General features: G+C 44.9%; 1 protein-coding gene across 7 annotated transcripts in view; it reads right to left on the bottom strand.

Moving 5' to 3' along the window:
* Positions 1–2,399: 2,399 nt before the first annotated feature.
* Positions 2,400–18,167, bottom strand: part of OSBPL5 (oxysterol binding protein like 5) — a 196,242-nt gene continuing 180,474 nt past the window's right edge. For 4 of the 7 annotated variants that reach the window (XM_084855434.1, XM_084855479.1, XM_084855460.1 and 1 more), the window contains 6 exons: positions 17,095–17,231; positions 14,720–14,905; positions 14,148–14,286; positions 10,564–10,681; positions 8,881–8,983; positions 2,401–8,327 (listed from right to left, as the gene is read on the bottom strand). In XM_084855434.1, the coding sequence (XP_084711560.1) occupies positions 8,171–8,327; positions 8,881–8,983; positions 10,564–10,681; positions 14,148–14,286; positions 14,720–14,905; positions 17,095–17,231 (840 nt within the window). In that variant the 3' untranslated portion in view covers positions 2,401–8,170. Of the gene's footprint in view, positions 8,328–8,880; positions 8,984–9,759; positions 10,053–10,563; positions 10,682–14,147; positions 14,287–14,719; positions 14,906–17,094; positions 17,232–18,167 lie in introns of those variants that run through there. The other 3 variants (XM_084855450.1, XM_084855443.1, XR_014791960.1) reach the window with 3 other exon arrangements.

Here is an 18,167-nt window from a genome sequence, read left to right as displayed (position 1 = left end):
GCGCCCGCTTCGACCTTGCCCGCAGTCGCGGAGAGGGCTGCGGTTCGCGCAGCTTTGCCCCGGCCGGGCGCCCTCCAGATGTCTTGCACTACAACTCCCAGAATCCCCCAGCCAGCGTAGCTGTTCTTGACATGCTTTCAAGGATCTACTAAAGCTGCTCTCCTAGGGGCCCCTGTTTGGGAGTAAGGCCATTGGAGTCAGTCGGCTTTGCTTCTGAGTAAACCTGCAGGCCGGGTGGGGGGGTGTCTTTCAGTAAGGTATAGGCGCAGATAAAGGCTGTTAGATCGAGGAAAACAGCAGAATGGGAAAGACTAGAGATCTCTTCAAGAAAATTGGAGATCTCAAGGGAACGTTTTGTGCAAAGACGGGCGTGATAAAGGACAAAGAAGGCAGTGACCTCACGGAAGCAGATGAGATTAAGAAGAGGTGGCAAGAATACACAGAAGAACTATACAGGAAAGATCTTAATGTCCCTGATAGCCATGAGAGTGCGGTCACTGAACTTGAGCCGGACATCCTAGAGAGTGAAGTCAAGTGGGCCTTAGGAAGCATTAGTAACAACAAAGCTAGCGGAGATGACAGTATTCCAGCCGAGCTATTTAAAATCCTAAAAGATGATGCTGTTAAAGTGCTGCATTCAATATGCCAACAAATTTGGAACACTCAACAATGGCCGCAAGACTGGAAAAGGTCAGTTTACATTCCAATTCCAAAGAAGGGCAACGTCAAAGAGTGTTCAAACTACCGCACAATTGCGCTCATTTCACATGCCAGCAAGGTGATGCTCAAAATCCTACAAGCTAGGCTTCAGCAGTATGCGAACTGAGAACTACCGGAAGTACAAGCTGGGTTTCGAAGAGGCAGAGGAACTAGAGATCAAATCGCCAATGTTCGCTGGATCATGGAGAAAGCAAGAGAATTCCAGAAAAACGTCTATTTCTGCTTCATTGACTACGCTAAAGCCTTTGATTGTGTGGATCACAACAAACTGTGGCAAATTCTTAAAGTGATGGGAGTACCAGACCACCTTACCTGTCTCCTGAGAAACCTGTACCAGGGTCAAGAAGCAACAGTAAGAACCAGACATGGAACAACCGAGTGGTTCAAAATTGGTAAAGGAGTACGACAAGGCTGCATATTGTCACCCTGCTTATTTAACTTATATGCAGAGTACATCATGAGAAACGCTGGGTTGGATGAATCACAGGTCGGAATTAAGATTGCTGGGAGAATTATCAACAACCTCCGATATGCAGACGATACCACCCTAATGGCAGAAAGCGAAGAGGATCTAAAGAGCCTCTTGTTGAGGGTGAAAGAGGAGAGTGCAAAAGCTGATTTGAAACTCAACATTAAAAAAACGAAGATCATGGCATCTGGCCCCATCACTTCCTGGCATATAGAAGGGGAAGAAATGGAAGCAGTGACAGATTTTACTTTCTTGGGCTCCAAGATCACCGCAGACGGTGACTGTAGCCATGAAATTAAAAGACGCTTGCTCCTTGGGAGGAAAGCTATGGCCAACCTAGACAGCATAGTAAGAAGCAGAGACATCACCTTGCCGACAAAGGTCCGTCTAATCAAAGCTATGGTTTTCCCAGTAGTAATGTATGGTTGTGAGAGCTGGACTATAAGGAAGGCTGAGCGCCGAAGAATTGATGCTTTCGAACTGTGGTGCTGGAGAAGACTCTTACGAGTCCCCTGGACTGCAAGGAGGTCAAATCAGTCAATCCTAGAGGAAATCAACCCTGAGTGCTCATTGGAAGGACAGATACTGAAGCTGAAGCTCAAATATTTTGGCCACCTAATGCGAAGAGAAAACTCTGGAAAAGACCCCGATGCTGGGAAAGACTGAAGGCAAAAGGAGAAGGGGGCGGCAGAGGATGAGATGGCTAGATAGCATCACCGATGCAATGAATATGAACTTGAGCATGCTCTGGGAGAGAGCACAGGACAGGAAGGCCTGGCGTGCTATGGTCCATGGGGTCACGAAGAGTCGGACACGACTGAACGACTGAACAACAACAAGGGGAAATTAATTGGGGAGTGAGGTGGGAAGCTATTTTCCCAGAGGTCGGAAGGTTCAATATAATGGATAGGACTGTACTACTTGAATGCCTGATTACTTTTTTTTTAAAGTAATACCAGTTTTATCTGTTTATATTCCAACTCTGGCTGCATGGCTGGAATTGAAGTGATATATGAATTATACACTTGAGTTTTGACTTGCACTCTATCTTTTGAATTTTTAAAAGTATATTTATGAAAAACGTTTCTATACTGCCTTTCCAACAAAGTAATGTCAAGGCAGCTAACAACAACAAATCACTGTAATAGCATTCTTAGATTTTGAAAGTGGTAAACACAGAAAAGTAGGCTGAATAGAATGGAAGATGTTTCTTCAGTAACAAGTTACCATGTTCCCCCTCCAGGCGTGCTAGCACAAAATCTGCACACAAGCCTTACAAGGGATGAGCCATTGTGCCAGATCTCCTGGACTCATTACTATATTATCCCACCTTTTTCCTCTTGCAAGGAACCCAAGACGGCTTACCTGGTCCTCCTCTCCATTTTATCCTCACAACAACCCTGTGAAGTAGGTTAGGTTGAGAGTCAATGACTGGCCCAAAGTCACCCAGTGAGCTTCAAGGCTAAGTGGGAACTAGAACCTGGATTTCCCGAGTCCCAGTCAAGCACTAACCACTACACCAAACTGGTGTAATTATTTGGGTGTGATGGGAAGGCACTCTGATCAATCCAGATTAAAAAAGGGGAAAAAAAGGCTCTGCCATCCCTTGTGCAAGGCCCGCATGCTGCTTCTTGAACAAAAGATCCAGCCCCTTCCTCTCATCCCCAACTTTTTATCCTGTGGCAAACTTTCAGCTGGGGCAAAGTTCAGTCTGAACAGCCATGCTTGTGCAATGCCAGCAACACATACAAAGATCAGAAGACCTGAGGGAGCAGTCCTGCAACAAGAGAGCATTGCCCCCAACCCAGCACTGTGTTTTCAGCATCAGGATGTCAGCCTGTCATGCATGTGTAAGGTTTGCAGAGTAACCACAAAACAAAACTGTAAAACAACTATTCAGACTCTAGAAAGGCTTTAGATATTGTGTGTCTTGAATATTAAGCACCCTGAACAGGTTACAATACTCTCTGTCTGACATCAGGCAGGTGATTTACCCCGAAGAGTACAACATCCTTCGTGCTCAAAATTAATCCTTTGGCTCTTCTACAGCATAGGAACGCTTTCACTTTATCCCATCCTAGGATGCTCTTGCAGTAGATCCTTTGCCATTGGTTCTTAGCTGGCAGCAACTACTGCTGGGAGTATCTCTAGGGAAGGAGTGGGGAGCCTGTGGCTGTCCAGATGTTCTTGGACTCCAGGTCCCATCAGCACCCAGTCAGCATAGCCAATAGAAATGATAGTTTTGTAGTACAACAACATCCAGAGGGGCACAGTTTCCCAACCCCTGCTCTAGGGGAAGGTCAGCCTGCATGCTTTTCTTGCTCCTAGTTCAGTGCCAAACAAAAAATACAGGGGAAGTTACCCCCCTCCCCTAAAGGTGGTACAATATGGTACTGGAGAACTCAGGACAAGAACTGGATGTTCTTTCACCAACCCCATCTGTGATTCAAAGCAGGTGAGTGACCAGCGTGGGCTCACAGCTCAAGGCTTGCATCTTGCAGAGCTTCCAAACTACTTGCACTTGCCAAGTTACAGTGAGGGGTCATATCCTTTTAAACTGGCCAATAGGAAATCTAGCAGTGGTTCAAAGTACTCCAGTGGAACAAACTCAATAAAATATTGTGCGGGATATTCTGAGAAATGTAACTCATGACAGCTACACTGCACTCCTAGGACTGGACTATTAAAAACAGATGCTTCGATTTGGTTTATTTATCCTTTCTTCCTTCAGCCTTTTTAGTTGATATATTTAAAAACATTCCTCCCCAAATGCTAGATTTATTTTCTTTACAGAAAAGAAGTTCAGGAAATTTTTTTATGACTGAACGAGCCATGGAAATTTGTATTTTGCTCTGTCCTGTCCCAGAGGCTCAGAACCGTTATATGGGATCCACATTGCTGTTGTAAAAGCTAATTATTAAGTGGTGCCATGTACTTCTAAGTTAAAATCTAGTAGTAGTTTGGTCCTGCAACACTTCTTGCAGCTTCTGGTAGCTCTACTTTTAGCTAATCTAAAAGGCAAGTGTTAACACCACACTTCCGCTACTTTCTAATTGTTTGAGTTCCACGATAATGGCTAGTTTGCCATATAACACGAGGTTAATGTGACAGCTTTTCCACAATTATTACAGCAACCATGCACTACATTTTTTTTAAGTGCTGTTCACATTAGACCTGGATCCCGTGTTCATCCAGCTACTGTAACTAATCCCTCAGCAGTACTGAAATCACTCTTGATGCCAGAAAAAGGGTGTATTTTATAATGTGTGAATAGTGTTTCAGTGGTCTTTAACATTCCAATTTTATTTATTAATTAAATTATATGCTATCCAAAATGGCAGATGCCATCGGAGCACTTTACAATCATCCCCCAAAACTATACCATAACAAACACAACCATGAAAATATCAATATATTAAAACATTAAGGGCTCAATCCTATGGTTGCTAGTCAGCGGCTAGATGGCCCTAGGATAGGTCGGTTCCTGGGAACTGACCTCAGGGCCCACGCTCTGATGTTGGTTCCCTGACAACTGACCTCCACCCCCTCCCGCACTGCCTTGTAGGCAGGTGGATCAGACCTGTTCTCTGCACTCGTAAGAGCAGCAAAAATGGGGCATTCCAGGGGGCGGGTGGAACTGCCCTTCCGACACTTCCTGTGCATCGTCTGGTGTCCGCCCCCCCCCCCCGCTCTGACTTCCCACGGCTAGACAGCTGAAAATCTTCTGTCTAGCCACTAATGCAGGGTGGCTGAAGCACAGAGGGGAAGATTGCCTTCTCGCTGCTCCTGCCCTGCATTGCGTAGGTGGTCACCTCTGAATTCGGAGGCGGGCGCCTATCCCAATAGGATTGTGCCCTAAACATATTAAAGAGCCAGCAACAAAGTTAATAATCAGAGCAAAAGAACAGAAATTAAATGCCTGCTGGAAGAAGGAGGTCTAAACCTGGCATTTAAACATATACAGTGAAGATGCCAGGCGGATCTCTCTGGGAAGGGCATTCCACAGACAGGGGACAACTACAGAGAAAGCTCTTTACCCATCATATTATTCGGCCTCTGAAGATGATCTTAACAGTCGGGCAGGAACATATGGGAGAAGGCCATATGTTCAGGTATACTGGCCCAAAGACATTTAGGGTTTCAAAGGTCAGCACCAACACTTTGAATAGGGTCCAGAAATTGACTGGCAACCAGTGCAGTTGGCACAGCACTGGAACAATATGTTCAAAATGGCCAGTCCAGGAAACAGTCCTGCTATTCTGGCCTAAGTGTAGTTTCCAGACCATCTTCAGAGGTAGCCTCACATATAGCGCATTGCAGTAATCCAGGTGGGAGTAACTCTGCATGGATAACTGTAGGCTATCTCTGTCTAGATAGGGTCATAGCTGTTATATCAGCCGAAGCTGATAAAAGGCACTTTGTGTAACTGAGACCACTTGGACCTCAAGTGACAAGAGCTGGATCTATGAGCATCCCCAGACTACAAACTTAATCATTCTGGGGCAGTAGGTTGAACACCACTTGATGGACAGATGAACCACCTACTAACAGGATCCCCATCTTGTCCGGATTGAGTCTCAGTTTATTGGCCCTCATCCATCCAGCCCATAACTGGGTCCAAGCATCAATTCAGGATAGTTACTGCCCCACCTGTATTTGATGAAAAGGAGAGGTAGAGTTGTCAGGTGCATATTGATTACACTTTACTCCGTTACCTCAGACAACCTCTCCCAGGGGTTTTATGTACTAATAACATCAACAACAAGAATACAATACACAGATGGCGTAATGATGATAATCATGCACTGGAAGGCCAAATAATGCACACAGATTCTGGTTCATGCCTACACACACACACACTTTGCATCACATTGATATCCTGTAAGTTAAATAGTTTGGGTGAAATCCAGTTGTGTCCATTTTCTGATAGAACGGCATCTTCCAGCAGATCAGATTTCCCCATCCTCCGGCAGCCCCATGCACTCCCCAAATCTGCTCTCGAGGGTTGCTGGAGCAGATTTCGGGGATGTACAGTGGAGAGGGATGGGAAAGGTCCACTGCGCAAGCTGAAGTCACTTGCACAACATTGGATGTAGCCCTTTATCTGCATGAAATATTAACATGAAGAAACCCTGTAATTGTCACTCAAAACCAATTGTTTTTAAATGAACATCGAAGAGAGCAACAATCCCCACCAATACTGTTGCTTGCACTCTTTATTGTCAACTCCCCTAAGAAAAATTAGTCAGATTTGTATCACAGACCTTAGTGTAAAATGCGATCCCCTAAGCACCTCTTCTTAATGGAGATTAAATGCATGACAGCCTACAACGTACATCTATTTGCTTTGAAAGCACCTGACTTCGCATGCAAGAAAAGTGAGCAATAAACTACAAAAATATATCCCATGTACAATAATGATCCAGCCACAAAGAAGTTGTAAGTGAAAGTTGTGTAATTTATTTCAACATATCAAGCACAAACAAGTTTTCCCCTAACAGGGGAACATCACAAGGAATGTAGTTAAAAATCTGGAAACATTTACATTGAAAGTTAGCCCAGACAGGCACCACCACTAAATATTTTAAGGCTGTATATATATTTATATATATTTATATATATATATATATATATATATATAATATCTTTTTAAATATATATATAGCAGTACTTACCACTTGGAACTACTTAGGCCAGAAAACAAAGGCTTAGTACTGGCTGTGAGTCTACATAAAATATTGCAAATCTTTTAAAAATGGTGTAAAAATAGGAAGACTATCAACAGAGTCAAAGGATGCAGTGGCAAACCCTTACTATTCCTGACTATTAACCTTTAAATGTACCTAAGAGCAAACAACAGACACAGGGTGCCTTCACGCAATCACAGGGTCAGCCCTATACAGGGGAGGGGTGCCCTCTGTGATACTAGAAAGCAGGTGCCCCTTGATACAAAGCAAGGGAAGCCGAACCAGCTGGTTGCAAGTGATCCCTTCAGACACATGTAGGAGCAACTGCTTGCACTTGCTCATATAAGTACCCCATATGCATATGTATCAATTGACAAAATCTCTATGTCACAAGGTAAGCCCTGTGAATCCCAGTACTGTAGTGATTCTGTGACATACAAAATTACTTATATACAGAAGTGCTTATACACCCATATCTACCCACCTTGGAAAAATGGTACATTGCAGAGGCATTCCTTTATACATTACTTGTGAGTGTATGTTTTAATCAATGTAAAAACTATAATCTCCATATCCAAATGGATTCATAAACAGACATGTTTGACCTTCTGGCCCAATGGACATAGTTTAGGATGTCACTGGTTGTGTACGAGAGGCCTCATATCTCTTCAAGGGGGCAGGCTTTAAGAAATCATGCATATTTACAGTCTTGATGGAACGGAGCATGGTACGCTGTTCATAGGGATTTGGTATGTGAAACACTGATCAGAAGATCCAAGGAGAAGCTGTGCTATCTTAAACCCAGTTGGCTTAATTTTCACATCACTGCCTGATGTTCCCTTCTGTACGTGAATTAACCTAGAAGGCATCTTGATTGATGCCAAAATGCCCCCCCTCCCCCATAGGAGAGCTACAAAACAAGCCACTAGGAACCATTTTACAAAACCAAGTAGATGTGTGTAGTGTTAAAGGGGGCTCCAATACTGGTTGGTAAAATTAGTTGCATCAGAAAATGACAAGACGTAGGAAACAAAATTGCACAATTAAAGCTACATTTGGCTTTAGCATTAAGGCCCATACAGGTAAAGAGGTCCTTGTAGATGTACACGTAAAAAGGCAATGACATTAATCTGAAGAACAACGCTTTGCAGGTTCCCCGGTTAACCTTGTTCTCTCTTCCTTCTGCCCCTGGCTGCGTAGGTATTAAAGTGCTTGGTGCCTCAGCGGGCTCCTTGCAATCCAGTCTTCTCGTTCTTGCAGCTGGTCACTTTTATTGCTGCCAAATGCAGTACTTCTATTTGAACACATAATTACTGAGGAGCTGACACGTTAGAAAGATGCACAGAAGAAACCAACAGCGAGAGTCCAGGAAGAGGTTTTCTGACGAGGCCCTCCTGTAGAGCGACTTCTTGTTCAGAGCAGCGAGGTTTCTGCAACAACAGGTCAAGCAACTGTGATTCAAAAAGAAAATTGCCACTTTATATCCCGCAGATATAAAACTCAGGATCAATTCAGAATTCAATGCCAAACACCCCTGGGAAATAAAAATATTCTGTCCACACTTATTTCCTCTCTTAATAACATGTTGTTATGTTTTATTATCCCTGTTAACCACTTTGAGAGTTTATCAGGAAGTGGTGTATAATTTTATATCATCGTTGTCATCATCTTGAGGTTTGTTTTTTTCACATCCCAACCTTGTCCAATTTATTGGCTTTACTTTCTGCCTGGGTCAGTGATGATGACAGTGCTTTCATTCACGCTTGCTAGTGTATATACATGAACTACCCCCATGCCCAGCCCTGAGGCAGCCTGGATTTCACTAAGAGGGCCCCCATGGGAGCAGCACACAGCAACTCACTGCAACCCTCCCTCTCCCTGTTCTGGAGCCCCTGCAATAATGGGACCTTACTCTGTGTGTATTTTGGCAAGTTCCTCTTCCACAAATACTGGTAGTTATCTGAAGCTTAGACAGAGGGTTGCATTAATAAGAAAATGCCATACCTGTGTATATCCTGTTGGGCTCTCTGGAGGGATAAGACAGCAGTGTGAATTTCCTTCAAATGGTTGCTTTCTTTCCCACACTGAGTACATGGACTTTCAAAACCTGTGGTGAAATGATGAGACGACAGTAGGATGTAATGAGTGTTTCTGGAATGGGGAAGAGCTCCGTCATTTTAGATGTGTCGCAGTTTTCTTTTTCCCCCAAAGAGAAGATAATGACTCCAAGGTACGTGGGGAATGTAATATGGAAGCAGTGGTGCATGGACCACACACCTGCTTATAAATTCATGAAGCCTTGAAATCTCTCTTGATACTGCAGATTTTACAGATCTGTTCAAGGAAGAGATCCACTTACACATTATGTCTTTCCCGCGTATGCAACTCCTGTTATCTGCAAAAACCTCATCAAACTGATACATTTGAATCTGACAACAGGGGGAGCTTCTAGACAAGGCTTTTATGGCACCATCGCCCTGCCTTGTTCACATAATTTTATGCGGGATCCAGATGACAATGTCTTCCACTCGTAACCCTCCCATGTTTTCCCACTGCTACTTCTGTCTTTTTTCTTATCACAGAAAATCCATTACAAGAAGAAAAAAAAAGGGGTGTGTGAATCGCTACACCATGCATTCTGACTGGTAGCACTAGGGGCCCTCCATCTGGAAGCACCCTCAAATACAGGCTGAATGTGCACCTTGAAGTTTACAGGGCGGAGGGGGGGAGTTTGATACTGAGAAGCGGAGGGAGGGGAAAAGGTTAAGAATCCCCCCCTTTGTGCTATAGTTTCCTTCCTCCTGAGGTCTAATGCATGCATTTGTACTTAGCATGTTCAAAAAGCTTTCTGACTGATGGACATCAGCATACACAAATACGTACAAGGTATGAATGACATGCAGTGGACAGCCGTACGGGGCCACGATTACCCACAGGTGTGATACACTGTTTTTGTCCACTATCGTTTTCGGTGTGCGCTAGTTTGACATCTCAAGGGCTGTTGAGCTTCCGACATGAAATTCCCACAGAGGAATTGACTGTGCAGGCAAACTACACAAGTCATTTGTACTTAAATTTATTATGAGGGCTATTCGTAACTGTTGTGGAGAAGACTGGGTACATCTTTGATGTGTTTTTAGTCAGGATTTGGTGATGCTTCTTGCTCTGCAGGCATTCTGCACAAAAACATGCTGCATCAATGAAACATATCACCTTGACTATTTTATAATACTTATTCTCAAGGAGCAAAATAAAACAAAATAAAATTTTGAAAACTGAACAGACAATATCATGCATTAGAAGGATTTTCCAAAATCTGCCCTAACTTGCAGCTCTTTAAAACAAAGAGGAGACTTTCTTTTTAAAATCTAGTTGTTTTATCTTTTGCAATTTCAGGGAAGTCTGGATGCTTTGATGACATTTTCAGAGAATGCCATAAGCACTCAGCAGTGAGCACTACGCTCTCTACAAAATGATGCAGCCTTCTTCCACCTGACACCCTTCAGATGTGTTGAACTATAACTCCCAGTATCCCCAGCCAATAGCCATTTGGCTGGGGATGATGGGAGTGGGGTGTAGGTTGGAGAAGCCTGGTATATCTTTGTAGGATGACAATGGGACTTACCACTGGATGTGGGTGGAGAGAGGAGACATACACTATCAGACAGAACCTTGCGAAATACGTACCATCATCATCTGAAAGCTCCTGCACAGACTCTGGTGTCGAACAGCTACTTTCAGTATTCTGGCTGTTGTTGGATGGTTGGTCACTGGCTTTACGCCGTCTACAATCATGTGCAGGTCTCTGAATGTAAAGGAACACCGACAAACACATAAGATGTACCAACTGACCTGAGTCTTCTAGAGTCAAAGGATATCGTTTATAGAATCAGCAAGTATCTGGACTTCAGTGGGAGCTATGGATGCTCAACATCTCAAGAGTTTGATCCTAGGCTGAAATCCTCAACACCCTTATTCTTAAGTCACCCTATTGGTTTCTGTGGAATAACTGAACGATGATCTGAAACAAAAGTTCTCTTGCTGGATTGCTGAGGTTCAAGGCCCCCAAACTTCTTCCCCTCTACAGCACTATAGGAGAGGGACTAAAAACCCATGCCTGAGCATTTTAGAACTACAAATGGGGCCAGCAACATAACGTTGCAGCATACCCTCATCTTCTAACAGGAATACTCCTCTTCAGGGTTCCATCCATGACCACCTCCAGGACACTCCATTCCATTCCTCCTTCCCCAGGTTTTCTATTTTTCTTTTCCAACATTCCATGGCTACTGAGCATGCACAGCCCTCACTGAGTTGGGGGGTGTTGTTTTGTTTTGACCCACTAGATTTTAAAAAAAATGTACTTCTGCAAGTCTCAAGGTTGTCTAAACATTTCAGGGTGTTTCTCAGTGGCCCCATTTTGGCTCCATTTTTGTTGGCACTCACCACCTGAGTTTTTTATGAGAGAGAGTGATACAGTGGAAGGGGGACATTTTGGGGCTCTGAAGCAGCCATTGTGGGAAGGGATTCTCCCCCATTGTTCCTCTCCCCTTTCCCACAAATCCTCCAGCTTGTAATCATACACTTCAATTTACTCCCACTTTATTCCTATGGTACAGAGCAGAAAACAAAGTTTTCTCATCTTTTTCATCCTCACCACCACCCTGTGATTTAGAGGCAGGCATCTATCGTTTCCCATTTCACACATAAAGAACTGAATTTGAGGGACTATGACATGCCCAAGGCCAGCCACATAATTTATGTCTAATTGGGAATTTGAACCCAGGACTCTAAAGTCCAATAGTCTATCAACTGGTCTGCTGGCTGACTAAACAGTTTCAAATTCCATATACATTTAGTTAAATACCTACCCATCATAATCATCTGAAGTTACCCTTTCCCAAATTATTCCGATGAAGCTGCAACTGTGGTCTTGAAATCTTGGAAATGTCCCAGTTTGAAAACTGGGGAAAATTTTCTAGACAACAGCAACAACTTGATAAAATTTGGGTGACTATGACTATGTATAAACTTAATCAGCAAGTGCAGCAACTAAGGAATCCTAATTCTAAGAAAGATATGATGGTGGCATGGTTTCCATTTATTTCCTTTGTTGAAGCCCTACAACTGTTTGATCAAATTCCTCCCAAATACAGTTGCCTATATTTTTTCTGACTAAACAGCACACACTCCTTTTATATGATGTGTAACTTGTATTGTTCTTTTATTCAGTATTGAATTCCTGCTGCTGCTGTTTATTCGGTCAGTCGCTTCTGACTCTTCGTGACTTCATGGACCAGCCCACGCCAGAGCTTCCTGTCGGCTGTCGCCACCCCCAGCTCTCCCAAGGTTGAGTTCATCACCTCCAGAATATCATCCATCCATCTTGTCCTTGGTCGGCCCCTCTTCCTTTTGCCTTCCACTTTCCCTAGCATCAGCATCTTCTCCAGGGTATCCTGTCTTCTCATGATGTGGCCAAAGTACTTTAGTTTTGCCTTTAATATCCTTCCCTCAAGTGAGCAGTCTGGCTTTCTTTCCTGGAGTATGGACTGGTTTGATCTTCTTGCAGTCCAAGGCACTCTCAGAATTTTCCTCCAGCATCACAGTTCAAAAGCATCTATCTTCCTTCGCTCAGCCTTCCTTATGGTCCAGCTCTCGCAGCCATAGGTTACTACGGGGAATACCACTGCTTTAACTATGCGGACCTTTGTTGTCAGCGTGATGTCTCTGTTCTTAACTATTTTATCAAGATTTGTCATTGCTCTCCTCCCAAGAAGTAAACGTCTTCTGATTTCCTGGCTGCAGTCAGTGTCTGCAGTAATCTTTGCACCTAGAAAGACAAAGTCTGTCACTGCCTCCATGTTTTCTCCCTCTATTTGCCAGTGATCAATCAAGCTGGTTGCCATAATCTTGGTTTTTTTGAGGTTTAACTGCAACCCAGCTTTTGCACTTTATTCTTTCACCTTCGTCATGAGGTTCCTCAGCTCCTCCTCGCTTTCAGCCATCGAAGTGGTATCATCTGCATATCTGAGATTGTTAATGTTTCTTCCAGGCAATTTTAACTCCAGCCTTGGATTCATCAAGCCCAGCATGTCGCATGATGTGTTCTGCATACAGGATGAATAGGTAGGGTGAGAGTATACAACCCTGCCGTACTCCTTTCCCAATCTTAAACCAGTCCGTTGTTCCATGGTCTGTTCTTACCGTTGCTACTTGGTCGTTATACAGATTCCTCAGGAGGCAGACAAGATGACCAAGAACTTGCCACAATTTGTTATGATCCACACAGCAAAGGCTTTAGAATAGTCAATAAAACAGAAATACATGTTTTTCTGAAACTCCCTGGCTTTCTCTATTATCCAGCGGATAGTGGCAATTTGGTCTCTAGTTCCTCTGCCTTTTCTAAACCCAACTTGTACATCTGGCAATTCTTGTTCCATGAATTGCTGGAGTCTACCTTGCAAGATCTTGAGCATTACCTTACTGGCATGTGAAATAAGTGCCACTGTTCGATAGTTTGAACATTCTTTGGTGCTTCCCTTTTTTGCTATGGGGATAGAAGTTGATTTTTTCCAATCTGTTGGCCATTCTTGTGTTTTCCAAATTTGCTGGCATATGGCATGCATCACCTTGACAGCATCATCTTGCAAGATTTTAAACAGTTCAGCTGGGATACCGTCATCTCCTGCTGCCTTGTTATTAGCAATGCTTCTTAAGGCCCATTCAACCTCACTCTTCAGGATGTCTGGCTCTAGCTCACTGACCACACCATCAAATCTATCCCCGATATTATTATCCTTCCTATACAGATCATATTGCCAAATTAAACTCCTACTTGGCCTATTTTACTGAAGATGTTCCTCGAGCATATTGGTAATAGACTAAGATTTATAATTGGTGAATTTCTATGTTTCTTTAGTGATTTTGTTACATTATGTATGTTCTTCTTTCTGTTGCCTTTATTTTTTAAACTTTACTTCAAAGTAAAATTAAATTTCATGGGAACAATGTTTGCAGACAGAAATCCTGCAAATCAGATAGCGATTGTAATCATGTTGCCAAATCTCAGGACCCCTGTATCCATTGTGAGATCATGTTTTCCCAAACCTGGCTCAGAATGCGCTCATGGCGAATTGACTGTGTGAGCACAGGCTGTGATTTGGTCTGCCACCATTCAGCAAGCGGAGTGCAGAAGGGCACATCTCTCCAAACACCATGGGAAAATACCACTCACCCTGCAACAGTGGACTTCCTGGAGGAGAGCAAGTTACCTTGTGCCGTGCAACTTGGTTGCTGATGCACATGTTCTTGTGAGCTGACGTTCTATTGGATAAACGCCTCTGCATGGTTTGAAGTATGCCATCCTTTTCATACTGGGCAATGTCATTTAAAGGGTCCCAGGGCCTTAAACTTTCAAAAGGAAAAAGAAGCTTATGAGAAAAAAGAAAGCCACCAAGAAGAGATGTATATCAAACATACAAGCTCACTTTTGCCAGTGGGTGTGGGTGACATCAATGCATACATAAAAGTTGTCCCAATTCTGTCCCATTTGTACAAGTCCTGCCCCCCCCCACACAAATACTCATGAACTAAGGGCCTACCAACACCACGATCTTATATCTGTTTTATATTAAATTGTTATAGCTTCTCCAAAAGGATCCTGGGGAACTGGAGTTTGGCAAGGGTGCCAAAATTAGAGATTCCTAGCCATTCCACACAAAACTACAATTCTCAGTGTCCCCTGGAATGAGACTACTTGACCAGTTTAGGAAGGTGTCATAGATGTGCCCAAAGTATACCTGCATGGACAACTTCGAATCACCCCATGCTATAGATCACTCACTCTTCATATTTGTAGTGCCACTTGTTTGTGGCAGGATCATGCCAGAAGAGCAGGGGCTTCCACTCTGTCCCATTCTCCTTCCGTTCCTGTGCTACATTCCGCTGCTCCTCTTCCAACACAAACTTCTCTTGAGTTGCCTTGTTCTGGTCACCTTTGTTGATTGCACTTGTCACATGCTGCCAGAGTCTAAACACAGGGGGACACAGGAAGCTGACTCAGTCAGACCGCTGGTCCATCTAGCCCAGTATTGCCAACACAGACTGGCAGCAACGGCTCTCCAGGGTTTTGGGCAGGAGTTTTTCCAGCCCTACCCAGAGACGTCAGGGACTGAAACTGGGGCCTTTTGCATGCAAATAATGTGCTCCACCACTGCACCACAGCCCTTTCCCTTTAACAGTCAAGCACAAGTGCCTGATGTAAGGCCTGGCCAGTCATGGGGTTCAGGGAAACTGGAAGTATGTTTAAGTCGGGGAGCCTCAACGGAATTCAATATGAATTAAAAACAATCCCAAACGTACTGAAAAGACACCGTTCTGTAATAGTAACAAGCAGAAGAACTAGAAGCTCACTGTCCAGAGCTCAGCCTCCTCACTCTCGTCCTCATCATTCTCTGTCTTTCTCTACACAGCAGAGTTTAGCTCTGCTTGGCTGAGCTTCCCCTTCAACAGCCAAGCTCTCTACCCAAGCCACAGCAAGCAAAGCACTGCAGTCCGTTGCTGGGTTCTAGAGCTGCGCCTCTCCCTCGCCTCCATCGCTTAGCCCTGACGGCAACAGCAGCTGCTCTGGATGTATCACCCCTGCAGGAGCCTTGGCTCCCTCTGCTCACCCTCCAGTTCTAGGGTCCCTGGCCTGATTCTAAATTGCCCAACTACTCCTCCCTGAAACTAAGCAAGGAACACAGGATGCTGCTGTATCCTGAATCAGACCATTACATGGGCCCATCTAGCTCAGTACTGTCTACACTGACCAGGCCCAGCTCCAGGAGCTGGGGGGGCCCTGGGAAGACTGCCACCAATACCCCCCCTCCAGTGCCAACTGAGTCCCCCAGCACCTGTCACCACTTGGGCCCTGGTGAGGATACTGCTGCACTCACCAGATTTCTCCTCCCCTTCATAAGGACACAAGAAGAGCCCTGCTGGATCAGACCAAGGTCCATCTAGTCCAGCATTCTGTTCATACAGTGGCCAGCCAGCTGCCCATGGGAAACCCACAAGCAAGACATGAGTGCAACAGCACCCTTCCGCCCATGTTCCCCAGCAGCTGGTGTACATCGGCACGCTGCCTCTGATACTGAAGGTAGCATGCAGCCAAGCAGGCTTACACCTGGTGGCAACAAAGCTGTAATGGGCCAGGAGCTGCGCAGCTGCTTGCCTCCAATCGGCCCCCAGTGGCTGCCGTATTTCACCCCCCACAGCATGACAGTGTCACCATGACTGGGTAAGCCTGCTTGCTCATGAGAGTGTGACGAGGGGCAGACTGACAGCTGCAGCAAAGCTGCCTTGGAGGATCCCCAGTGGCAGCAGGCACGGGGGGGGGGGGGCAGTGGAGGCTGGTGGCTCCGATGTCAGCGGGATGGTCAATCTGCTCTGGGACTCAGTCAGAACTAGTCAGAACTCTAAAGGAGCCAACCAAGGTGCTTTGCGCCTTTAGAGTTTGACTGAAACCCGGAGCAGATTAACCACCCCACTGACATCAGAGCCACCAGCCTTCACTGGCGGGTGGGGCCGAGACAGGCAAGGCAACGCCCCCATTGGACCCTGCCAGGGCACGTGGGCCCCAGCAATTGTTTGAGCATGACCAGAAGCAGCTGTCCCGGGTTTCAGATGGGGGTCTTCCCCAACCCTACCGGGAGATGCCGGGGATTGAACCTGGGACCTTTTGCATGCAAAGCAGGTGCTCTGCCTCTGAGCCACAGCCTCCTGCCCCCCATGTTGATTCAAAGTATTCTGAGCTGGTTCAGGGTCATCTCCATTCAGGCTCAATGAAAGAATGCTTGGGCCTTCCAGAGTCCTACATTTATCGGCCAGCTCAATGCCGCTCACAGCCTCTTGCTAATCTCTAGGCCCACCTTCCCCAACCTGGTGCCCTCCAGAACTGTTGGACTACAACTCCCAGAATCCTTCAGCCAGCTATTCACCAGGTTGGGGAAGGCTGCTGTAGGGCTGTGACAGCTCTTCCTTCCCTTGCTTTAGGTTCTGAAAGAGGAGTTCCTATGTGCTGAATTTCAGCTTCGAGGCAAGAATAGCTCAATCTGCTGAAATGCTCTGTAAAAAAAAAAGCAAGATGAGGAATCCTCCACAGGAGTGTGTGAGCTACAAGAATCATTTGTGTGTGTGCCTGAATTTCCCCCTTTAAGGCAACCTGCCCTACTTTACCTCTCGGATTCAAACTCTGTTTGCTCTTCAAACAACACAATGTGACGCTTCAGTCTCTGTTTTCGGACCTCACTGGTTGGGTTCCAGAAAATCTCTGTGGTGCCATTTTTCAGGTCATTTATATATACTTCCCCATCCTGAAAAAAGAAGAAAAAATTATAGGATTTAGGGTGCTCCAGACAAGGCTTTTAAGGTGCCATCATGGGGGGTGCAGGTGATGTCATCTTCTACTTGCAACTTTCCCATGTTTTCTTACCACTTCTTCTGTCTTTTTCCTTAACAAAGAAAACCGGTTAAGGAGAAAATGGCAGAACAGCTGCAACATGCCTTCTGAGTGGTACCACTAGGAGCCCTCCACCTGGAAACACCTTGGTGCTAGCACAAAACAGTCAGCAGACATGTCCACTCAGGCTCAGCATGAGGTAAGTGGAAGGAAGTTCGTGACAGTCTTCTGATACACCATTCTTTCTGTCACCCTTTCCTCCCCACTGATGAAGTGTACATTGTAGGCTCCTTGGGGCAGGGAGCTATCTTTTATGGTTATGCTATTCTAAACGTCTCAAGCACTTTAGGAACCATGCCATGGGCTAATTTATAAACAGTATTTCTATTAGGTATATAACAATATTACAAAAAATAAACTCTTAACATAGTTTCCTAAAAGAGACAGCATGGAGCAGTGATTAGATCAAGTATCTGTCTAGGAGTTGTATGACCCAGGTTCAAATCCCCACTGAGGCATGAAGTTCACTGGGTGATGTTGGACCAGTTGCCTTCTCTCTGCCTAATGTATCTGTTGTGGGGATAAAATGAGGAAGGGGAAGAACTATGTATTCCACCCTGAGCTCTGGATGATTATATTAATGATATTAATGATGATGGTGATGATGCCTTGGGATTCTCAAATGTTAAAGCTGGACAGTCCAGACAAGTGTCTGGGTGAGAAATCTTGTAGAGTGAGAGCTGGTGCAAACTCTTTCCTCCTCTATCTCCAGGATCCAAAGCTGCCCTTGCTATGAGGGAGGTGGGGAATCACAGCAGAACAGACCATCCAGACAGCCAGGAAATGCACC

The sequence above is a fragment of the Heloderma suspectum genome, chromosome 1 (genome assembly GCF_057233095.1).
Source record: "Heloderma suspectum isolate Gila_16-S chromosome 1, 16-S_ref, whole genome shotgun sequence".
In the NCBI taxonomy this organism is placed as follows: Eukaryota; Metazoa; Chordata; class Lepidosauria; order Squamata; family Helodermatidae; genus Heloderma; species Heloderma suspectum.
Note: the sequence above shows the minus strand (reverse complement) of the source record. Positions and strands in the feature narration are given on the sequence as shown.